General features: G+C 41.9%; 1 protein-coding gene and 1 long non-coding RNA gene across 2 annotated transcripts; both read right to left on the bottom strand.

Annotated features, from left to right (window-relative positions):
• Positions 1-1,057: 1,057 nt before the first annotated feature.
• LOC113029247 (uncharacterized) lies at positions 1,058-1,382 on the bottom strand. The gene is made up of 2 exons (XR_003273374.1): positions 1,284-1,382; positions 1,058-1,197 (listed from the first exon to the last, which is right to left on the bottom strand). It is a non-coding gene; the product is annotated as an uncharacterized LOC113029247 (long non-coding RNA).
• A 5,240-nt stretch (positions 1,383-6,622) lies between these two features.
• Positions 6,623-16,729, bottom strand: LOC113035051 (melatonin receptor type 1B-like). Its single transcript, XM_026190310.1, has 2 exons — positions 15,720-16,729; positions 6,623-7,979 (listed from the first exon to the last, which is right to left on the bottom strand). Exons 1-2 carry the CDS (start codon positions 15,910-15,912, stop codon positions 7,114-7,116), a joined length of 1,059 nt encoding a protein of 352 aa, XP_026046095.1. The 5' UTR covers positions 15,913-16,729; the 3' UTR covers positions 6,623-7,113.
• Positions 16,730-23,489: the final 6,760 nt, after the last annotated feature.

The raw sequence follows: 23,489 nt of genomic DNA, 5'->3' as shown, positions 1-23,489 counted from the left end.
ATGAGTTATGATGGATCGTGTAGCATAAAGCGGGGTGGGTAGACCATGCTGTCCTTGAACATAACAGAAAGAAAAATGTCTTCAAGCTTTTGCCCTTCATATTAAATCACAAAGTGACAGGCACAGCGGGGGGATCACTTCAGCCATTCATCCCAGATTCTGGATTCTATTACGGACGTTTCTGCTGAGTAACATGAGTTATGACACAGTCTTTTCAATCAGTCCACTTAGTTTAAGCACAATTATTATTTTACAAAGACGCTCTATTTTAAAATGATCTAAGATGGTTAGACATATTAAAGTAGTAAATCAAATATCAAAGAGACTGTGTAAGTGATTGATATGATATGATTATTACCAGCAGTGACATACAGAATTGATAGCTGTACATGGTGTATATAGATGAATAAATCCATATGTATTTATAAATGACTTACTAAGGAGGATTAATGATATATAAAGGATTATTTAAGCACTCGCTACCTTACTAATGCTTAATAGTGTTACATTATTATAAAGTCATACCATTATTTTTATTATTAGCGGAAGCTCGACCTGCATGCAGTTTTTGCCAGATTTGCGTCAGATTCGTTACAGTTGAGAATTCTAAAGAAAACATGTAATTGCTAATAATTTGGAACCATTCAAAATGTAGGATTTTTAACTTGTAAAGTGTAAAGTGTAAAATGTAACAGTAACAGTCCATCAGCCGTTGTACAGCGATTTACCTTGACCATTGTAGACATCCTTTCTGTTATTTATAACTTGATTTAGCTGTAAATCATAAGCCTACATCGCTAAATTACTGCTAAATTTGATTTTGAGAACTGTTTAAAGCTGTGCATTTCATATGTGCAGCTATATATATACATATTATAGTCATTATAGTATGATTTAGAAATAATATTTAAATGGTGCTTTAACCCTCTGGATTCAACGAACACACCAGTGCATCCAAATCACATCACTGATTTAAGACAAGCGTGTTGAAAGCGTAGGCTTCAAACTATATATGTCACAAACAAGGATGCGGTGGACTCAAAAGCAGACTCAATTGCTCGAACTATGTATAATTTATTAGAAGGAACAAAAACGTGAACAGAACTGGGTTTAACAGAAACCATTCGCAGAAACTAAGGGAAATCCGTGGGCGGGGAAACAGGCGTAGAGCACAGGGAGAACTCGAACGGGAACTTTCTGTAAACACAGGAGAAAGGTGTTACTGAGTGACAAACGAGTAAGGGACAGAGGTATGGAGTGCCAGTGGATAGTCTTGGGCTTACTTGGAGACCCTGGTTATTAAGCGGGGGAAAAGGCTGCCATGGGAGCATTCCAGAGAGGATCGAGAGTGGGGAGAGTCCGGTCCAGATTCCAAGGAGGTGGAGAGTATGGACTGAAGGGCAGGCAGAAGAAGTTGTGTATGTGGTCCTTGGGTTCCGAGCAGACGGAAAAACAGGATGGAGACGGAACCAGCACTACTGGTGAGTGCGACGGGTGATGAATCACAGATGGTAGCAGGACGAACTGGCGAGGAGTGGCAGGCAGTGCTGGCTTAAAAACCCTCTAGGTGGAGCCCCGGAGATTGAAAACAGGTGATGAGCTGGCCAACTCCACCCCAAAGGACGGATGACAGGAACCTGGACCATGCCCAACCAGACACTCCCACAGCATATGACAATATATCAATGTCTATGCATATTGATATATGCATAGACATTGATATATGTATATTTTGTGTGACGGTGGTACTGTTAAACTATAAAATAATCTATACAAAAGCAAAAATATTCAGAATCACATTCTGTGTGTGTACATATTAAAGAACATGCCACTAGATATTTAGGATTGAGGTATTCATTTTAGTTTGATATTGCAAAGCCCCATTTGCTGACAACGGTTGGTGTAGGTCCCCCACAGTGCGGAGTAGGATTAGGATTAATCATCAGAATCAGAACCAGAATACTTTCATAATCCCTAAGGAAATTATGTGGGTTACAGTTGCTCCAAAACAGTAACGGTAACAGACTAAACTAATTAAATAATACAATATATTACAAAGTTTACAAATGTAAGAAAAAGCAGTAATGTATACAAATTGCTTAATTATAAATCTCAAGAATATTACAGAGGAGAAATATATATATATATATATGCCATTTAACTCTAACCTGTGAAACATTTGTTATTTTACTGTTGGGCGAGTGCAAAAGGGTGTAACAATTGCAGTGGATTGGCATGTGGACCTCAGAGGGTTAAAACGAAACCAAATTAGAATAGATGTAACTCACTAGATGAGTGATTTTTTCAAAATAATTTCCATGCATGCTTGCACACCTGTAAACAGATCGCATTGTTTGGTCAAAAGGAAACCACAGGTTTGGTTGCTTATGGAAACCGTTAGGTTTTTCTTTCTTTGTTTAGAAAACTGCTAAGCTGGGTTATGTTAGAGCAGTACCTGCAGCATCGCTCCTCATGTAAAGAAGAAGCTATAGCGATGGGGAAAGATTACCCATAAAAGAAGGACAACAGGTAAATAGGATCTATAGCTTAAATGTTTTGGCTAATGTCTTTTTGACTGATAAGAGCTAATCAGCAAGCAAACATGTTTCCAGAGTGTCAGCAGCATTTTGCGTCATATTTGTGGATGTACCCAGTGTACTCTCTGCTCCACTCAGTATGTGTCACAATAAAACAGATGCAGACACGTGGACTGTAGGAGAAAAGAGACAGGTAAAATGAATATAACTCGACTTGACAATCAATTGTGACATTGCTGTAAGTGTAATAAAAACTTACTGAAAGAGTGTTAGTGTGCGTTGATGCTTGGCTTATAAAGACAGGTTTCTTTTTTAGGTTTTTTTTACAACTATCATCTTGCTGGCCAGTGCACACCAGGCACTGAGGTTTTAATGTCCACTGACTTTTTTTCTCTTGTGATCTGCTGCAATAGGACTCTCTCTGTTTGAGACCTGCATTATAGTTTAAGTACTTTCCTCAGCACTGTGGATGAGTGCTGTGTCGCTACATGTAACAATAAAACTTAAAGGGGAACAGTAGAGTGGGCTGAGAAAGAATTGGTAAAGCAGGGGAAGCTTGGCATAATTATGCATATATAATCATAAAGTGAGGTAAATGTGCAATGGGAGTGCAAACTTTTAGCTTTATTTCAAGGCGTTTAACAAAAGCTTTGCCTAAATGGTTAGGAGTTACACCCATTTTCATGTTTAGTCCTCAAAGACTCAAAAGTAACTGGACAACTGACTGACAAGCATTTTCCTGGCTGGCCAAAGCTTGTTACCTCATTATTCCAGAATAAATTGAGTAGATAAAAGATCTGGAGGAGATTCCAAGTGGTGAACTTACCTTTAGTAGCTGTTCCTGGAGCTCTCAATGCTATCAATGCCAAGTCCAGAGGGATGTCAAAACAACTAGTGCATGATACTAGAATTGTTTCTCTGGTTAAGAAAAACAACTTCACTGCATCTAGCCAAGTGAAGAACACACTCTAGGAAATGGTAAGAAGAGAAAAGTATGGGGAAAAAGAAACAGCTCATACTTATCTGCCAATCATGCCGGAGTCAGTTTTATGGCATGGACATGTATGGCTTCCTGTGGAAGTGGGCCACTGGTGTTTATCGATGCTGTGATTGCTGATAGAAGCATCAGGATGAATTGTGAAGTGTACAGAGCTGTACTCTCTGCTCAGATTCAGCCAAATGCTCCAAATCAAATCAGACAGCACTTCACAGTGAAAATTGATAATGACCCAAAGCATACTGCAAAAGTAACCCAAGGGTTTCTTAAGGCAAAGAAATGGGAAAGTTTTTTAATAGGCCAGCCAGTCACCTGATCTCAACCCAACAGAGCATGTTTTCAGTTATTGAAAACAAAAATGACGTCATAGTGACTCACAAACAGCCGCAACTGACGGCAGCTCCATAAAGGTCTGGCAGACTCCAGACAGTCATTGACTGGAAAAGACTTTTTTCAAGTATCCAAGTATCAAAAAACATCCTTAGATTTTAAATTATCTTAGTTTGTCAAATTAGTTTTGAGTCTCTGGAAATCAAATCTTGATAGATTGGAAATCCACCGTGGTTGTGTACCAGTGTTGTGTCCGCACGCAACAGACAACTTAGAGAAGAGCAAAATTCATTTTGTATAATAAATTACATTTTGTATCTTTGTTACTAGCAGCCTTTTGGAAGAATGCATCATTTGTCCCAATTTCTTTACTTGAATCTATGAAAAGTCTCAAAGATAACCCAGCTTGACAGTAACAAAACAATGTTTTTGCACCAACAAGGTGATTCCCAAAGAGCTATTAGCCAAAAACTGTGGCATATCTCAGCATGTGTGAAGTGTGTGCTTAAAAGATTTGAGGAAACTGGACAAGTGGAGGATGAAAGAAGTGTCAGGAAAAAAAAACCTACATCCAGCAGATGAGCAGTATCTGAAAGTCATGTCTTTCACAAATACGAAAAATCCTGCAAAGGACCCTTCAGCTGATCCACCTACTGTTCGCTGAAGCCTCATCAGAAATGGTCTCAAGGGAAAGGCGTCTGTCCAGATGCCAGTCTTCAATAAGAGGGGCAGGGAGAAAAGGCTGAGGCATGCCAAATTACACAAGAACTGGACTGAAAATCAGTGATAAGAGGCCATGGATTGGCCTCCCCAGAGCCTGGACCTCAACATTAATGAAGCAGTGTAGGATCATCCTGACAGAGAACAGAACAAAGGTCAGCCAACACCCAAAGAAGAGCTTTGAATGTCCTTCAAGAAGCCTGGAGAACTATTCCTGGAGACTATTTCAAGAAATTACAAGAGAGATTGCCTAAGAGAGTTCAGGCGGTGTTGAAGAATAAAGATGGTCATACCAGTACTGACTTTCAAGTTTGTTAAATTGTATAAACGCTACTTTTGTCTTATGTACTGTATTTCCATGTACCTGTTTCACATGTTTCTCATAAAATGAAAACAAATGACTCAAGACTGTGTCTCATTTTGATGGACAGAGATTGCCTGGTGATGCACTTTGTTTATGTCACAGTGAGCAAAATCTGCAAATTGATTTAAACAAAAAAATCTTGGGTATTTGCCTTGCTCTTTAACAGTGATGTGATGCATAATTGGCTAACCAGTGTGACGCAGTGATCAACCTTTCTTCTTTAAGCTCTCTCTCTTTATTAACCTTTTGTTTCAAACAAAATGTGACACTATTATAAGACGCCTTAGGGGACAAGAAGAGAAAATAAACAGCACAGGTTCAAAGGAGCAGAAAAAGCAGAGAATGAAAAGTAGAAGGTGAAAGCAGAGGGAAGAAGGGTGACCAAGCCATCCGTCTGTGACTCTTTGGTTCCGTAGTGAATGCTGTCATTTCCCCTCAAGCCCCTTTAATCACTCATCTGTGGCCGACCTTGCGCTGCCATGTGGCCTGCTTCTTTTCTTCCACATCACACACACTGATTTGTTAGAAGCAGAATTGAACGAGTTGACGCCGCCTGGCTCTGTCATAAGACAGCTTGAGTGCTGAGCCAACATCCCTCGTGAATTCAGATTCCTATTTCTGCATCTGTAATCCTCCACTGACGATTTAAATTAGTCAGACATCAGGAAAACTATTCAAGGTTAGCTGCCTCAAAGCACAGCAGAATGCAAAAGCTGGACAGTCGACCTGTAGATAAATGTGAAACATGCCGGTGATATTTACAAATACCGAGCTACACATGTGTAATTTCTTTAATATTCCAGTAACAGTGCATCATATCAAAAATGTGTCACATTGACATCTCGGAGCCTCCCTGTGAGGTGAACTGCTCAGAGTTTGTTTGCTGGGTGGAAGTTGTGCTGGGAGGCTGTCAGAGCTCATCTTGGCTGGGGTGACATGTGCTCAGGCACCCTTGCACTATCACGAACTACATCTCCTCTTTCCTGATGCTTATCAGGTCCCCCAGGCGTTTTATAAAGAAGAAGCCTAGCTTTGTTTACCATTTGTTCTTCCTCATTGCACAGTCTCCCCAATCTTTAAATCATTTAGGGTCTAAAGGGCGATGCCCAGAGCTTTAAATGTCCTAGTCTGAGAGGCATATGAATGCAATGGTTAGAAATAGTTAATAAACAGTCGTGTTTGACAAAGATCTGCCAAAAAGCTATGAGAGAATGTTTTTCAAACAACAAGACATGCTTTGTTGCATTAACAAATAAAAACCCATTGTGATATACTTGCTTTCCCCCCTCATTTCTTCAATTATAACCGGAAGAAAAGCTTCCAAAATTTGTTCCACCGCGTCATTGCTCAGAAGATGAACCCAAGGGTGAAACAGCATCACGGTGAATTAATAAGCCAGTGAAACTGAGGCTGAGATGCTCACTCAGGCTGAAGAAGAAATACGAGGTTTGAGTTAGACTGAAACTGAAATGTGTTTTGGAATTGGCACCTGCCCCAGTTTTAATACTCTTGAGTCACTACCATCCAAATAAGAGCATTAAGTCTTTGGTAATTGATCCATAAAACAGCTTCTGTTTAAACCTAAAATTAGATTAAGGATTCTATTGAATGAAAATAAAACCTTGAGGCTTTTCTATAATTATTACTGTATTTAAGACCCCAAAGACACTGTGGCCATAGAAAATACATTTATTTCATTATCACCATGGTGCTGACATACTCGTAATTGTTCTGTGCAAATAGGCAGTGAGTCATTCTCGTACACGTGATATACACATGCTGGGACTTGGCTTTAAAAGTAGGTCCCTCACCCAAAGAGTATCGGACCTTAAGTGTTCGTGAAAGATTTTGAGAATTTAAGAAAATAATTTTCACAGCTGGCCACTATATACAATCTGAATGTTCCCAGTAATTTGTTCTTTCTGCACTTTTTCCTCCCAGTTTGTTAATCTGTCTTGAAACTCACTATTGAACACAAAATACTTATAATTATACAATCGATGTTTGTTCTCAACAGGAGTGCAAAGTGTCCAGCAAGCTGGAAGGAATATGATGGCAGCAGTGTCCTCACCAAACACAAATGCATCTTTACAACATGAAAAAGAAACAGATCCTGAAAAGGCACTCTGTGAATCACAGGACACACCCACGTTCCCGGTAAAAGTTCATACATCTATCTCCGCCACATTATTGTTTGTTATAGCTGGTGAAGGCTTGCTCTTCAGTCCCTCTGTGGCACATCTTGAAGTTTCCGTGAGGAGCAAACGAGGAACGCAAAGAGCGAGGAGAATGGTCTTGTACTCTTTGCGGAAATTTTGGTTGAGCAGTCCATATATGATGGCATTGAGGCAGCTGTTGAAGTACGCCATAAAGTAGCTTGTGACAAAAAGCCACTCGGGTATGTTGGGTGCAACCTTCGGAGGATTTATGGCTACAGCCAGGCCTATGAGGTTCAGGGGGGCCCAGCACACGGCAAACAAGACAAACACCATAAACATAGTCAGGAAGTTCCTCACATCACTAGGTTTCAGTTTGGTCCTTTGCTCCGGTTTAACTCGGTGTTTCACCTGAATGACGAGCACCCATATCCTCATGTAGCAGTAGGACACCACCAGCAGAGGGATCAGAAAATGAATAATCACCACGGAGATAGTATAGTATGAGCTAACGGTCTGAGCAAAGGTGCAGGAGTAGATGCGAGGGTCGTACTGCAGTGAGCCGACGAAGAAGTTGGGAATAGTGGCAATGGCGGTGAGTAGCCAAGTAAGACCCAGGTAGCAGAGCGTGTTCCTCAGGCTATACAGACGATCGTAGTGGAGACTGTGGCAGATGTAGCAGTAGCGATTGATGGCGATAGCCGTGATGTTGAAAATGGAGCCGATAACACTGAGGCCCATGATGAAGCCGCTGACCTGGCAGTGCAGGTCACCCATAGTCCAGTCATTGTGAAAGATGGCTGTCAGGACCAGTGGATAGGGGTACAGCGCCACCACCAGGTCTGCCACAGACAAACTCACCACAAAGATGTTGCCTAAAGAAAAAGAAAAAAAAGGAGGTTATGAAAACTGACAAAATGTGACCAAAAGAGAAGGTAAAATATGCAGGATCATGTTTGTAACTTTGCTTATTGGGACAGTGGAGGCTTGACTGTGACTTTCCCTTGATTAATAATGTGTTTCATCAGTAAACAGGGTTTTTCTCCTTAATCTAACCATGTAGTTTTAGCATTTTAGCCAAACAAAGAGTGATAGAAAAGGTCAAATTCACAACCAAAGTCAAATAAAAGTGCATAAAAGCAGCGATACATGCATCTGGTTTTTGCACATTCCCCATGTTAGGAAACCTAGCTGGAGAGGTATCCAGGTGCACTGGGAGTTAATGCTTAAGGGGTATAACCCTTCATGCATGAAAACATGATCCTGATGTTAGTATTTCATGAGCTGGGAGCAAGAATCTCTACATCCTTTTCATACTACATTATTTTTTATTGCCCCAATCTGGATCCAGGCCCATACTGAATTCTCTGTGTATGCTAATGCTGCTAGGTGTAGACGAGCGGTCTAAATGGGTCCAGCTGGAAAAATATTTTAACTACTAGGAAGCTGATTGCTGTGAAATTTGTCACACTGCAATATTTCCTAATTGGCACTTATTGGTCATTATATTAGGCACACCTGTTCATATGCTCATAAATATAAATATATGGTCAATGGCAGCAACTACATCTACACATTTAGACATGGTCAAGAAAGCTGCTGACGTTCAAGCATCAGAATGGTAAAGATAGGCAATTTTAATGATTTTGATGGTGTTGGTGTAGTGGTGTGGGGAATTATTTCTTGACACACTTAGTGCCCTTTAGTGCCAACTGAAAATCATCAAAATACCACAGCCTACCTGATTATCGTTGCTAGCCATGTCTTTCTCGTTATGAGCACAGTGTGCCATCTTCCAAAGGCTGCTCCCAGCCGCAACGTTCCATGTCACAAAGCTCAAGTCATCTCAACTGGTCACTAGAGCTCAATCCAGCAAAGCACCTTTGTGGAACAGGGGATTTCTATCCTGAATCTGTGGCGCTATCATGTCAATATGAACTAAAATCTCTAAAACTAAAATGTTCCAGAACCTTGTTGAATCTATGCCACAAAGCATTAAAACAATTCTTAAGACAAAATAGGGTCCAAAGCTGTACTAGCAAGACATTCCCTAGTATATATAGTTTTTATTTTAACAAATATTCGGTGAATTCTCTGGATACTCATGTCCCTTGCAAAGACAAATTATAACTGACTTTTCATGGAGCCCCATCATCAGCTCAACCTATTTTGTCCTGTACTTTGATTAAGCCCAGATTTAGTCAATTTAGCTAGTGTGAGCAAAATTATCTCCCTATGGGCAGGTCCATCCCAATAATATGCTCTTCGCAGTATAATAATGCTTCCTCGCTCCTGGGAAAATGCAGTCACATACTTAGAACGCAGTTAAAGTACATATCAACAAGGACGCGGGTGGTTTCGGGGTCCGATTACATCCAAACAAGCCCCCATCCTCCCGAGGTCAGAGCTGATTCTGGTGTGACACTGGATCTCCTCAGATGACATGAGTTATAGAAAATGACATGTGATGTTGTTACAGTGCAGCTGTTCTGGGTGGGGAAGAATAAAACAATAAATCAAATTGTAAAGTCAGATAAGAAGACAGATAAGAACAAGATACGCTGGCGCCATAACGCAATTGTGTTGGTTTTGCAAAATAGGGATTAACCTTGTGTGAGGTTAGAGTAAATGTGCAATATGTTAAGGACAACATAAAGCTGTTGTTTTGCAGCCAATAGATCGAGTTGGTCCATCTTTTTTAGAGATTAAGCGCTTTAGTGTATGTTAAAATGCTGAGTGACAACTTATGAAGCCAGAATGTAAAAGGAGCAAAGCTCTTGCTTGCTCAGGCAACAGCTGAAACAACAGCGCTGGAAGTGGATTTGAAACATATGTGGCCATCAATCCGCATTCAGGTCCTGTTGTAATCTCTGCACGCCAACATGGCTGCGTTATGTTGTTTAGCAACCGGTCTAATTTCATTTCACTCCTGGAACTTTATTCAAACGGTGTGCTAACGAAGCAGACAAAACAAACAGGGGCACAGAATATTTAAAGTTTCATGAAGAAGAAAATCAGATGGTTGATTTCACCATTTCCCGCCGATCTGGAGTTTTTACAGACAAGTCAATTTTCCAAGTCACTAAAACGGCACCAGCCGTCGCTCAAGCCTGCTGGGACAAAAATAAAACGCATTTGTTCTTCATCCTTGAGTCAGCTCAGTGGGCAAATCTGTCAGATTGCATTTGTGATGCTCCCAGTGCTCGCTCTGTGCTCTTGTCATTGTGCAGAGGTTTGATTCCTCGTTGACGTGTGTGTGTGTGTGTGTGTGTGTGTGTGTGTGTGTGTGTGTGTGTGTGTGTGTGTGTGTGGGTGTGTGTGTGTGCGCGCCGGCTGGACGGGGCACGGTCCGGCCAGCTCACTCTGGCTGAACCCTCTTACTCGCTTATCATCAGGAGGATGAGGTAAGTGCTAAAACACCGCTGAGAGGATCGCTGTGGAGCGGCCAGATGACTGTCTCTGTTTTGTTGGCATCGATTATTCAAACCCTGGACGAACCATTACCTCTCTACCTCGGTTTAATTAACCGACTTGGCCGGCGATGATGCTCATGACACCCAAACTCACAGCACTCAAGACCGCTCTGTCAAACAGAGATGTTCACACACGGATACGAGAACGGAGTCGACGTCTTTGGGAGCTATAATTACCAAGTGTTGAATAGACCTTAACCTGAATGCTGATTGGTTACAGGCCATTAGGGACAGCTGACACGCAGCCTTCGACTTGTCCTACACCGCTCGCTCTGCAGTGATCTGATTTTGCACTATGCGCGCACAAAAAACTTGTGAAACAAGCGAAATGTTGCATCAGATTAACTGAGACTTCTGTCCCGAGAAAGCCGCGCAACCGCCCAGTGAATTTCCCCAGTGTGAGACTCTGTCATATTTTTCTGGTGAATGAAACATAAATTGAAACAGCGCATCACAGGGCACAGTGTCAGAGAGAAACTGGATATTTGTCATCGCTTCGTTCCAACCTGGCGGTTCAGAGTAGTAAAACAACGTGGGAAATAAAACAAAATATATATATATTTTTATTTTTTTTTAAAAAGAGAGTGTGTGTATGTGTCTGGGGGGGGGGGGGGGGGGGGGGTGAAGCTGGAGCAATACAGAGTTACATTATGAAGATGCGGGCAAACGCAAGCAAACAAACCCCAAGACAAAACAAAAAAGGGCTGCCGGTGTTGTGCCAAAAAGTGATTGTCTGCCAAAAACTGATTTCCAGTGTTTCTGTGTATTTTTTATGTGTAATATCTTTACGTATGTTCGTAAATAGACTTCGGTGAACAGGGGATACAAAGGGGTTACATAAAGAATTAAAAAATTATCTGTTTTTTAAGTATCTTTACAACTTGTACTTACATTATAACCAATCCGGTCCTTTATCCCCACTTAAAATATTTTTACAGAACTATTGTAATATTTGCTGCCATTTCTGCTGTCCTGTTGGGCAACTTACTCTTACAAAATACATTTTTAATGTTAATGAGATTTTTTTTACTGCATAAATAAAGGTTATATAAAAGTCGCTGCCAAAAACTGATTGCGGCTTGTATCTTGTTACACGAATGTTGTTTGTGGCTCAAGATGACTTTATGTCATCCATAAGGGATGCATTTGACATATGTTTAACATATTATAGCCCAACAAGTTACTTATAGCACTTTAAATATGAGCAATCGCTTTTTGGCAAATACCGGAAATCAGTTTTTGGCAGACAATCACTTTTTGGCACAACACCGGTCGATTTGGTTTTCAATCTCACTGCTACGCATGTGAATCTCTGGGGTGCGTGTTCCTATTTCAAATCCACCATCTGTACCCCATCACTCTCACTGCTCATACTGGAAACTTGATTTACTAAGCTTTAATTCACCCGACTATATTTATACACCTTCTGAGGAATTCACCAAGACATGCAGAAGGGTTTGGCAGTGCCTGAATCCATCTGAACGTCAGCAACGCAAGGCTTATTACTGCCAGAGCATACCCCGAATATAATTGCATTCAACTTAGTAAGTCGTAATCATAAATAAGCAAGAATAACCTTTTGGCAAGGACACGGGCGCTGATGAATTAGTAGTGGCGACTTCGTGACCTCGTTTTCGTGAGGCTTTTCTGGCCAGAGAGGCCCCAGAATGAAACTTAACATTAAACTGACATGAGCTGCCTTTTGGTGATACAGCCCGCTATGAGCCTGGTCAAAACCATCATCATCATCATCATCATCATCATCATCGCCAGAGCCCATCTACCAATCACAGGCCGTATGTCTGAGATAGGAAAAAACGCAGCAGCCTGGAGTTGAAAAGGGCATAAAAGAGGATCACTGGTACACAAACATCGTCCAGTGCAACAGGATTTCAAGGTAGGGTGAAAAGTGGTCATTTTAAAGAAGCCTCTTCCTGTCCGAGATGGATGAGCTGCAAATATGAGATTACATTTCCAGGTGTGGCTTAGCAAGATGATTAAAATAATCTAACAATGCCCCACGACCATGCTGGAAAACTTAATATCATCTGCTCGGGGGGCATGTTTAATGGAGCGTGCTAAGTGATATTCTCCGTGGATCTGTGCTGTCAATTTGAATTGGGTTCTGGTTTGAGTCACTCAAGTCCACTGACTCAATTAAACCCACCCACCCCTACTCCTGTGGACGCTGAAGTGTCTAGGTTTTATTCATGACTGTGGAGCAGCTGAGGAGGGTGCAATGCATGATTTAACAAAAACTCAAGTCCATCTTCAACTCTCACTACCCCCCCCCCCCCACACACACACACACACACGACCTAGAGTTCGCACGGCACGGCAGGGCGCAAACTACACGCGCATGCGCAGCGTGGGATCTCTTCCTCCATCTACTTCCCTCTCATCCTTTTCTTTTTCCAACCCTCTTTCTCTCTCGCTCTCGCTCTCTCTCTTTCTGTCTGTGCCGCACTACTCTTTCTCTCTCCCGAAAGCATTTTGTGAGTGTATTTTTAGTATGGTTAACCCCCAGTGGAGAAGCGTAGTGTTAACACCCCATTGGCAGTCCTATAAGTGCCATGCTGTACACTTTGAGGATCTGGTGGATACGCCCTGTTACATTTGCGCACTTTGAAAGACCCCCTGGAAACCTGATACAAATGAAACATAAGGTACCAGATCTCGCCCCCAAGATGTTTCAGCACTTAGAATGTGAACCTCGTGCTTCCATGTACATGACTGTTTGTTTTTTGTTTTTGGGTGTGTGTTGAGGGGTTAAATGGTGGAGTGTGTGTGTGTGTGTGGGGGGGGGGGGGTATATCGAGGAAGCGTGCAAAGCGAGTGTGTTGAAATGAAACAGAGCGGAAAGGTCCTGCTGCTGCTGTGTGAGGAAGCGAACCAGCTGTCTGAATAATGTGTAATGGAGAGATAGGATGTTTTCAGCACCCCGCCTGACACATCTATATCTGAGTGCGTGCTTTTATATATGTATGTAAACCTTAAACTTAGACTCCTTGCGAGGCCTAAAGAGTGACGCTGCATGAAATCGTATATGCAGGCCCTGCGCAAACAAGCAAACAAGAAGGGGCCCGTGTATAAAGCTACAGCTGTTCTTTAGCTGTATCCATGCTTCCCTTTTGGAAACTGTACAATTAAACATTCATACAAAGCGAGCCAAACCTATAAATAGCTTGTTAAGAACAGAGAGGAGATTGTTGATAGGCTAACGGCAGCAACAATTTCAGTCACTTAAGGACACACGTGGAAAAAAAAAAAGCAAAGCGATAGCAGGATGGGCTCTGAGCTTCCACTGGAGTTTCAGGTTTCTATTCATACATGCGAACAAACCGAGCAGCACAACTGTGGGGAGGACTCGCGTGTGACTAGATATGTCAGCAAGCCCAATTAGAGCAGGGGAACACCGGCGCGAGGTCTGTAATCAGTGCAGTGCGCATGGTCCACCAGCCCAAGGTGGACTCTTGAACAGGCCATTTAGTCCTGGCCTGTTGTTTGAGATCAGTGGACTGTGCCATTATTTATTTATTTGTCTTTGCCAAGCAGATAATCAAATTATTCTCTGGGATCCTCAACTTCTTGCCAAAATGGCTTTGGGCTGCTGTAAAACGGGTATGTTATGTAATGTATTTGAAATTGTAATTAAAGCCTTGTTATCCCCAACACTGACCTAATCCCGCTGCCTCATTAGCATGCTCCATTAGCATTTTGTTGTGATCGCAAGGTTTACTGTGTTTTTTCGCTCGGGCTCAGAGGGCGTCCTTCGCTTTACTTTGAGCCGCGGAGCTGCTGGGTATAATTGCCTGGGTGCACGCTGCTTTCTCCTCCAGACCTTTAAGTTCAAAAACAGCAGAGTATCAGATGCACCGCGTGCGTTGCTCTCTGATATGTAGTCAGCCTCTGCAGGACATCTCGATGTTCTATTCTGCACTTTTTTTTAATTTTTAGTAGGGAAAAAAATCACGAGATCCGGTCAATCAAAGCAAAATAGGCTCCTTTGTCCACGCATCTGTTGCACAGCTGCCTCTCATGCCATAAACTCTGTAGGGTTTCAGGATCTTTACTGCTCAGTCTGTCCTGTGGCTGAGGAGGTGGGTCGATTACTGCTCATGTGTTTCTATGCCACACAATATTGGCTACTATACAGCTTTTACAAGTTTATTTACAGAGAGACACGACAAACTAGTAATGACTGCCAACATTTACTAACAAGAGACTATTATTTGTCATCCAAGAAAAAAGTGGGAGCAAATCATGAGAATATCTCTGCATATCATCTTTTCCTTTCCAAGAAGAAGGATGTACTAGTTTTTTGAAAAGTTTCTTATTCTGGCTGATTAATGACGGGGGAACTAAACCCTGCTCCTCCAGTGCTTAGATGAAAAGGCACCTTGAAGAATATTGGTGCGCAAAACATAAAATGCAACTCATTTATGAAAACAGATAGTAGGAGACAAACAGCACCAGTCACTGGAAATGACAGTGGCTTCTCAGTGGCCATTAGAAACTGCAGGCTACAAGATAAAAGGGACAGCTGAAAGATAATGCTACTATTGCCAATGAGGAGAAGGGACACAAAGGTAGCCATGATAAATGTTAGCTTTACCTTCTCTCTGCTGTCTGAACATTTCAAATGTAGCCCACAAAGGATGAGGAGGAGGGTTGTGTGTGGCATGAACTGTGTGCAAAGCAACAAAGAAACCATACAACGGCGTCTCTCACCTTGGCTGCTCATCGACACCTGATATAAGGAGGGATGTGATTTATCAGGGATGGAGAAACCAGCAAGGTTACAGCCAAATGGAGGGGAGAGTGTGTGCCATTATTTATGAAGAGATATGAAGGCAGGCAGGCAGGCATGCAAGGCTGTGGAAACTCTGTCACAGTGAGGCTGGAGGTCCACTTCAGATAGCAGTTTGATTGTCATACAAGAGGGAGGGGGTGTCACAGGCCACACAGTGCATTACATAATTTTAGTTATGAGTGAAGGCAGGAAAGAAAGCTCACTGAGAGAGAAGTTGTTTTGCCTTGCTTGATAAATTCAGCTGGTAAAGAATTCACACGGGTTCTTTTATTTTGAATAGTTAGCATCAATATAAGGAATAACTTCCTGCAATCCTCTGTGCGTCTCACCTGGGTTCCGTAGCTTTTTGTTCCTGTACACGGACAGGATGACGAGGACGTTTCCCAGGATGTCTACCACGATGGTGAAGATCAGCACGCTGGCCAGCGCAGTGGACACTCCAGCCGAGGTAGCGCTCAGCCCGCAGTCGCTCTCATTCCGCAAACAGCTCGAACCGTTCACATCCTTCTCCTCTACATCCATCTCCTCCACCACCTCCTCAGGATGCAGCTGCCATGGTGGGCTTACAAGTGTTCAGATGAAAATTTGAAATTAAGAAGAAGAAGAAGAAGCACAAACCAAAAAGGCAAAATGACTTCACGGGAGGGAGTCTTGAACTTATTTGCGCATGAAACCACACTCCTCTGACTGTGGAATACTAGGAGGCTCAGAGGACGCGAGTCCTGACATGATCTTTAGAATAGTCACACGCTTTGCCCATCCTAGGGGAAGTATGAGGTGAGAAAGGTTGGGAAAGCTCGAGTTTCACGGCGGCTCTGAGTGCGGTCAGTCACACAGGCTCCTGCTGCGCGCCGCTCCAATCTGACAGGGTAGCTCTTCCAGGAGGCATGTGAGCGCTGTCCTGTGCGTAATGGAAATCCGAGGATGCAAAAGCGTGCGCGCACAGAGCAACACGGAGTCTGATGGCTCTGAGAGCACTGTGAGCAACACAACCTGCGTTCAACTTAAATACTGAAGCTCACCACTTAAAAAAAATAAAAATAAAAAAGCTGCCAGAATAAAGACTGGGGTCTGTTTCAAAATCTATAAATATACTCTGCCTCCTTAACCGCTGTGGTGTGCCATTCTTGCTGAATAACAACTCGTGTGATCCAAATGGAGACGCGGGCTGTGGAGAATCGTGGCCAGGGAAGTGCTGCTTATTTTCTAATCTGAAAACACGAGGAACTGTGACTAGCATATTCATCGTGGAGCCAATGTGACACATGATTTGTAAGAGCCTTTATTTTGAGAGCATCCAGAGGATCGAGAGAACATCCATGTGCATGGAAATGGCGCCTTCATGTGTCCAGAAGACATTCTTACAGTCAGATGCATACAGAGAAACAGAAGCTAATGATTTCATTATATATATATATATATATATATATATATATATATATATATATATATATATATATATATATATATATATATATATATATATATATATGCATGCAGCCCTTAGTTGCCCAAATCGATTTGTGACATCCATTTGTGCATTGACGTAGCCTACCTATGTTATAGTCTAAGAGCTCTATAGAATGTTCTGAAGAGTATCATAAAAGTGGAATGAATATATATAATGTATACAAAGTCTCACATTTGGTCACATTTCCCCTGCAGTGCACTTGAATTTGTGTCCCTTTAGATGTGGAGAGAACGGGTGCAGTTTGCGATCAGTGTGTCTGTACGCATGAGGTGATCACAGGATGCCAGAGGGTGCAGAGTGGAGGTTTGAGCAGCTGAGGCTGAGCTCTGTCCTGACCATACGCTGACCACACAATGGCAACTCTTCTTGTTTTTTCCAGCTAAGGAAATATACATGATGTCATGTTTTTCATATTTGCATTGTATTATTTTGCTTTTAAACCTGTGTTATTGTTTACGCTGATGCATTTTACTGCCTAACTAAGCACTGGAAGCCCCCTTACAAATTCTGTCACCGCTATTGGTCCTCTACAAAACCAGTAGCAGAGGCATTTAGTTCATGCACACACAGAGACCTGCAGCACCAAATGTTTTTATCACAGAACAGTCTGTCCCACCTCAAGATTATAATTAAACTAATCAGTAGCTTTTGGCTGTGGAGCTCCCCTCACTCTCCTCAGCTCATTCTTATTCAAGGTGTGTCGCTTCCTTCTCAAAACCATATCGAAAAAAAGACCTCAGATATGTCATTGCTGCGTGACTGGCCTGGGGAAAACCGTATAGCTCATATAAAATGCTGTGTGACTCGCCGCACATGTCCCCAATCTGCTGCCAGATGCGAATCAGAGTTCAAAGTGATGGATTTATGAGCAATGCCCAAAACAGCACAAAAGTTCACTCAGCAGCTACAAACCTACTGAACAGTAAAAGGACAACAAACAAACAAAAAAACTTTATAAGCCAAGTTCCTCAACCAAAAAAAACTTCTCACCTCTGCTAAACCACTATGAGATGCTCCGTATTTACAGTGTACTGCTACACAAAGCTAAAGTCTCGACTACCAATCAAATCCACATTTTGCATAGTTTCCCTGCTCGTGACAGAAAATCTCTCATGACAGTGAACTCAACTAACTGCTGGCTTAATGGTGGGAGTGGCAGGGATGAGGAGAGGGGCTGCGGTGGAAGTCAGCTTGAGTTAAAAAGGCTGCTGTCCTACATTTCTTCAATCCACAGGCAGCTAGCTCTTCAAAATGGAACAATCACAGCGCCCCACCTGCTTCAGCATCAGACACACAAACACCCACACACTCTCAGCGAGAAGGCGAGAGAGATCTACGCAGATATAAAATCACAGCATCTCCACACCTGAGAAATGTCAGTCAGTAAGGGTTGAACAGATTGTCAGTCTTTTTTAAACCCTTTCCTATAAGTGAAATTCCTGAAGCGACAAGCAGATGAGGTGTTCAGCATCTGAGTCAGTAACACAAAAGGAGTTTCCACTTGGGGTGGATGGGGACAAGATTGGACCCAAGGTGCACTTGGAAACATTGCAATCTCAGTAAGGCCGAGGCCTCTTTCTCAGTCCAACTGGAGCGTATATCCAATATCCACTACTGAACCATCAACCTTCTGTGCAATGCCTGTACTGGCTAGTTTTGCACTGAACTGAATGTGTCAGCTTGATGCAGCGGCAGACTGAAAGTACTTCTGAACTGACAGTTTGCATCAGCGTGAATGTTGCGGGTATGAATGGTGATGCTTTTAAGCCAACTGTGAAGCATTTACTTAAAAGAAACAGACCAAAAATGCAGACTCAGTGGAGGGATTTATACTACCCACTTTTATGACAACATTTTAATAATGCTTTATATCCATAGATGTGAATAAATCTAGGATTCATAGCTGAAAGTATTTCAAATTCCTAAACATAGAGGCTTTGTGTCTCACTTGCACTGACGTGAGAAGCTCCCAATATGATGCTGCTGAAATTAACAATGATGTCTCAGTATGGAGACTCTGAGTTATAAGCCTGAACTATATCTGCGTGACTGCAGAAAAAATTGCCCTAAAAGTGAAAGAAAGAAAAACATGTTCTCCAGTGGTCACTTAAATATTTGCTGCACTTAGAGACAGTGCACAAGAGAGGTGAAGAAGAGAGTGTAGGCAGGGTGGAGTAGGTGGAAACAAGTGTCAGGGGTGATCTGGAACAGCAAGAGCGATAGGGAAGGTTTACAAGACTTTACTGAGACCTGCTGTGATGAAAAAGAGGAGCTGGAGGTGGCAGAGTTGATGATGTTAAGGTTTTTATTGGAAGGGGTTATTAGTGCTGTGCCATACTGCAAATTATGATATCAATCAGATAGCAAGTAAATACAGGGCCAGTATTGCTCATAACACTACAGATTCTTTTGACTTATAAAGGCAGCTCATGTAGGGGACAGCATGTGTCATGACTTAAGAGATGAATAATCATTTTTTATTTGCAAATTAATGACGATTCATCAATTCTGAACACATTTTAATGACCACTAAATAACTGTAATGTTACTTTCCACAATAATTAGCTAACACAACAAAACACACCGTTCTGCTTTTTGTGTATTTTTAAACTGTCTTTTTTGGACTTTTTTTTGAGACCTGGAAATGTACCTGTCTCTAAAGGACTTTGGATACCAAACCTAGAGGATAGAAAGAAACTATCAAGTCTATCATGCCAGTACCAGCTTTGGTATTGATACTATCAATCCGCCCTCCTCTAATGGACAAGATTAGAAATGAGTACATCATAGGGACAGGTCAGGTCTAGGGCAGTTGGAGGCAAAGTTTGAGAGACATAATATTGACATCAAATATGGAGCTTCCAGCCAGGAGGACATGAAGGCCAAAGAGAAGACTCCTGTATGTAGAGAAGGAAGACATCCGGAGTGTTGATGAGTCAGAGGAGGATGCTGGAAATAGGATGAGATTAAGGCAGATGATCTATGATGACCCCTAAAAAAGCAGCTGAAAGTGGAAGAATAAGAGAGTGGCTGTAGGGTCAGGTAAAATGTAATAAAAATGTCAGGTCTGCGGGGGGTAAAGAGAGGGAATGTGACTATAATATGCACCATGGAGCCAATGTGACACACAAAATAATATTGGCATCAACTCCCCAAATAAAAGTCAGAGAAGCTGACACTGTGGACTTTCAGGAGTCAGACTTGTTTTCATCCCCAAAAACGCTTCAGGCTCTGCAGCAGGTCTGATCAAAGCAAGTTTTTGGTAGTCTGTTTTGCTTGACTGTAAAAGTCATCACATATTTTAATATTCTACAGTGTCATTCATTATAGAGGAGGAAGCCAAAATTCAGCCTGGAATAAAAGGCTCCCACTACCATTAAGAGAGGCCAGGCTTTAAAAAGACAAATACCTCTTTACAGTCTCTCTTTCTCTCCACACACACACACACACACACACACACACACACACACACACACACACACACACACACACACACACACACACACACACACACACACACACACACGTTGGGGGGTCATTGTCCTGATGAAAAATAAATGATGGTCCAAGTATATGAGATGGGATGGCATGTCGCTGCAGCATGATGTGGTAGCCATGCTGGTTCACTGTGCCTTCAATTTTGAATAAATCCCCAACAGTGTCGCCAGCAAAGCACCCCCACACCCTTACACCTCCTCCTCCACGCTTCACTGTGGGAACCATGCATGTAGAGACCATCCGTTCACCTTTTCTGCGTCACACAAAGATACGCCAGGAGGAACCAAAGATCTCAAATCTGGGTTCATCAGACCAAAGCTCAGATTTCCACTGGTTTAATATCCATTCTTTGTGTTTCTTGGCCCAAACAAATCTCTTCTGCTTGTTGCTTTTCCTTAGTAGTGGTTTCTTAGTAGCTATTTGACCATAAAGGCCAAATAGATGTGTCTGCTACTGGAACTCTGTGTGACATTTATCTGGGCTCTAATCTGAGGTGCTGTTAACTTGCGATTTCTGAGGTTGGTGATGAATTAATCCTTAGCAGCAGAGGTGACTCCTTAGCCTCTTTTCCATTAGTACCGACTCAGGTCGACTTGGCACCATTCACCACAGTTTTTAGGGTTTTCCTTTAGGTTATAGTACCTAGAACTTAGGGTGACCAAATTTGATTTCCAAAAAAAGAGGACACTTGGCCCAGTCATGAAGAACTTAAAGTTTTCTTTAAACAAACAGTTAAACACATTTAAACGACATCTTCTCTGTGCGGTTAATGAATGGTGAAATAAAAAATGTCATATAGGCTTTTACAAGTCAAGAAGTGCAAAAAAAAAAAAGAGGACCGTTAGTCACCCTACTAGTACCAAGAAAGTTTTTTAGTACCTGCTCACCGCTGCTCGGTTCTAAGTGATATGGGCAGGTACTAAAGTGTGACATCATCAGACTGCATGCCACCGATTGGCTGATCAGTGGCATCACTCGATGAGTCATGAGAAGGTCTTGTTCACAAAAATTAAAACCCCCACTTTTTAAAACCCAGCAACAGGAGAAATGGCTACAAAAACAAAACAAAAGAGTGTCTTGGTCTTCCTTTCCTGGGCCGTCCTCATGTGAGCACATTTCAGCATAGTTCTTGATGGTTTTTTCAACTGCACTTGTGGACACAGTCAAAGTTTTAGCAATTTTCCAGGCTGACCAACCTTCACTTCTTAAAGTAATGATGGACTGTCGTTTCTCTTTACTTAGCTGTTTGGTTCATGCCATAAAATAAATCCTACAATTGTCAAATAGGGCTGTGAGCTGTGTACCAACCTGACTTCTGCACAACACAGCTGATGGTCCCAACCCCATTAAGGAGAAATTCCACAAATGAACCCTGACAAGGCACACCTGTGAAGTGAAAACCATTTCAGGTGACTACATAATGAAGCTCATTGAGAGAAGGCCGAGGGTTTCCACCACTGTCAACAAAGCAAAGGGTGGCTACTTTGAGGAATCTAATATATAAATATATTTAAAGTTATTGTTATTTCCATATATCTTGTTTCATATTATCTATCTATCTATAAATGTAGATATTTTGTGTATTCTAAAATGCCTTTATACTTTGAATATACCCTAACCATAGCTTCTCTGTCTGGTTTGATCACTGGTTAACATATAGTTGCAGCAACATTAGCTTTTATTTGATGTGAGCTGCTTGACTGTAACTACATTCTCTGGCAACTTCTGAGAAAATCATGAACATTTGGCCCAACTTACAGCATTTGATTTTCAGCCACTCCAAAACAAACCCACAACCATAAACCCATAAACTTGTGATTTTTAAACTATGAGCTTCTGGCTAACCACTTACCAACAAGGTTCATATTTATATACCCATGACAGAGCTGGAGAGTAATTAGCATCTCACTGATGTCATGTCCACAGTATAACCACAGCATTACACATGTGCTGTTCTCCAGGCTTTCTGAAGTTTTTCAAAGTTTTTCTTTGGTTCCTTTTTCGCTCGTTTTCTGTCCAGTCCTTCTACCTGACCATTTCAGAGGAATGTTTGGTTTGGTTTCTTAAGGCACCACACACTGACCTGTGGATCAGTCATGAAAAAAGATGCAATAAACTCAATGGATGAACCAGTGTTGTGTCACTCAAAGAACCAATTTTAAATAATATAATTTGGCCTTTGGCAGCACGGTAGAGCAGTGGTTAGCACTATTGCTTCGTAGCAAGAATGTCCTGGGTTCATATCCACCATCTGGCCTGGGCCTTTCTGTGTGGAGTGTGCATGCTTTTGCGTTTACGTGGGTTCTGGCTTCCTACCAAGACATGCGGTGAGCGCGGTTAGGTTAATTCTAAATTGTTTATAAGTGTGAATGGTTGGCCCTAGCGATCTGTTCAGGGTGTACCCTAGATGGGACAGGATAGATAGATAGATAGCTTTACAGGCACTTTGTTGTTAACAGTCTGTCGCAAAAAACACAGTTTGTTCCAATTTGTTTAGTTGAAGGTACAAAAACTGCCAAAGACAGTTTGACAGACATAAAACTGTACTTTTACACCAACAAGGTGTTTCCCAAATCTCTGCATTGTGTCCAGTATGTCATTAAAAAAAACTTGGAGGAAACTGTACAAGTAGAAGTGACGGACATAAAAACTACGCAGATGAACAGTATCTGAAAGTCATGACTTTAAGAAAACAGCAAAATCCAGCAAAGGCCTGGATTTGCTGGACCTGCGAGATCCAGCTGACCCATCCAAGTAATCCATCTACTGTTCACGAAGCCTCATCAGAAATGGTCACAGTGGAAGGGTGGCTGTCAAGAAACCATTCACAAGGAAGAGAAACAGGGAGAAAGGGGTGAGGTATGCCAAGTTTACAAGAACTGGACTGATATCGGTGGCAACAGGTCTGATGGAATGAAGACTACTCAGAGAAATTACAAGAAAGCTTGTCTAAGAGTTTAGACTGGGTTAAAGAATAAAGGTTGTCACACCAAATAATAACTTTCAAGCCTGTTAGAACTGTACAAGCTCTGTTTTTGCCTTCTGTACTGTGTTGCCATGCATGTTTAAATCAATAGATTTATAGCAATAAATGACTGCACCTACTTCCCATTTTCCTAGCAAAATATAA

Source organism: Astatotilapia calliptera, chromosome 2 (genome assembly GCF_900246225.1).
Source record: "Astatotilapia calliptera chromosome 2, fAstCal1.2, whole genome shotgun sequence".
Lineage (NCBI taxonomy): Eukaryota > Metazoa > Chordata > Actinopteri > Cichliformes > Cichlidae > Astatotilapia > Astatotilapia calliptera.
This window is presented reverse-complemented; position numbering and strand designations above follow the sequence as displayed.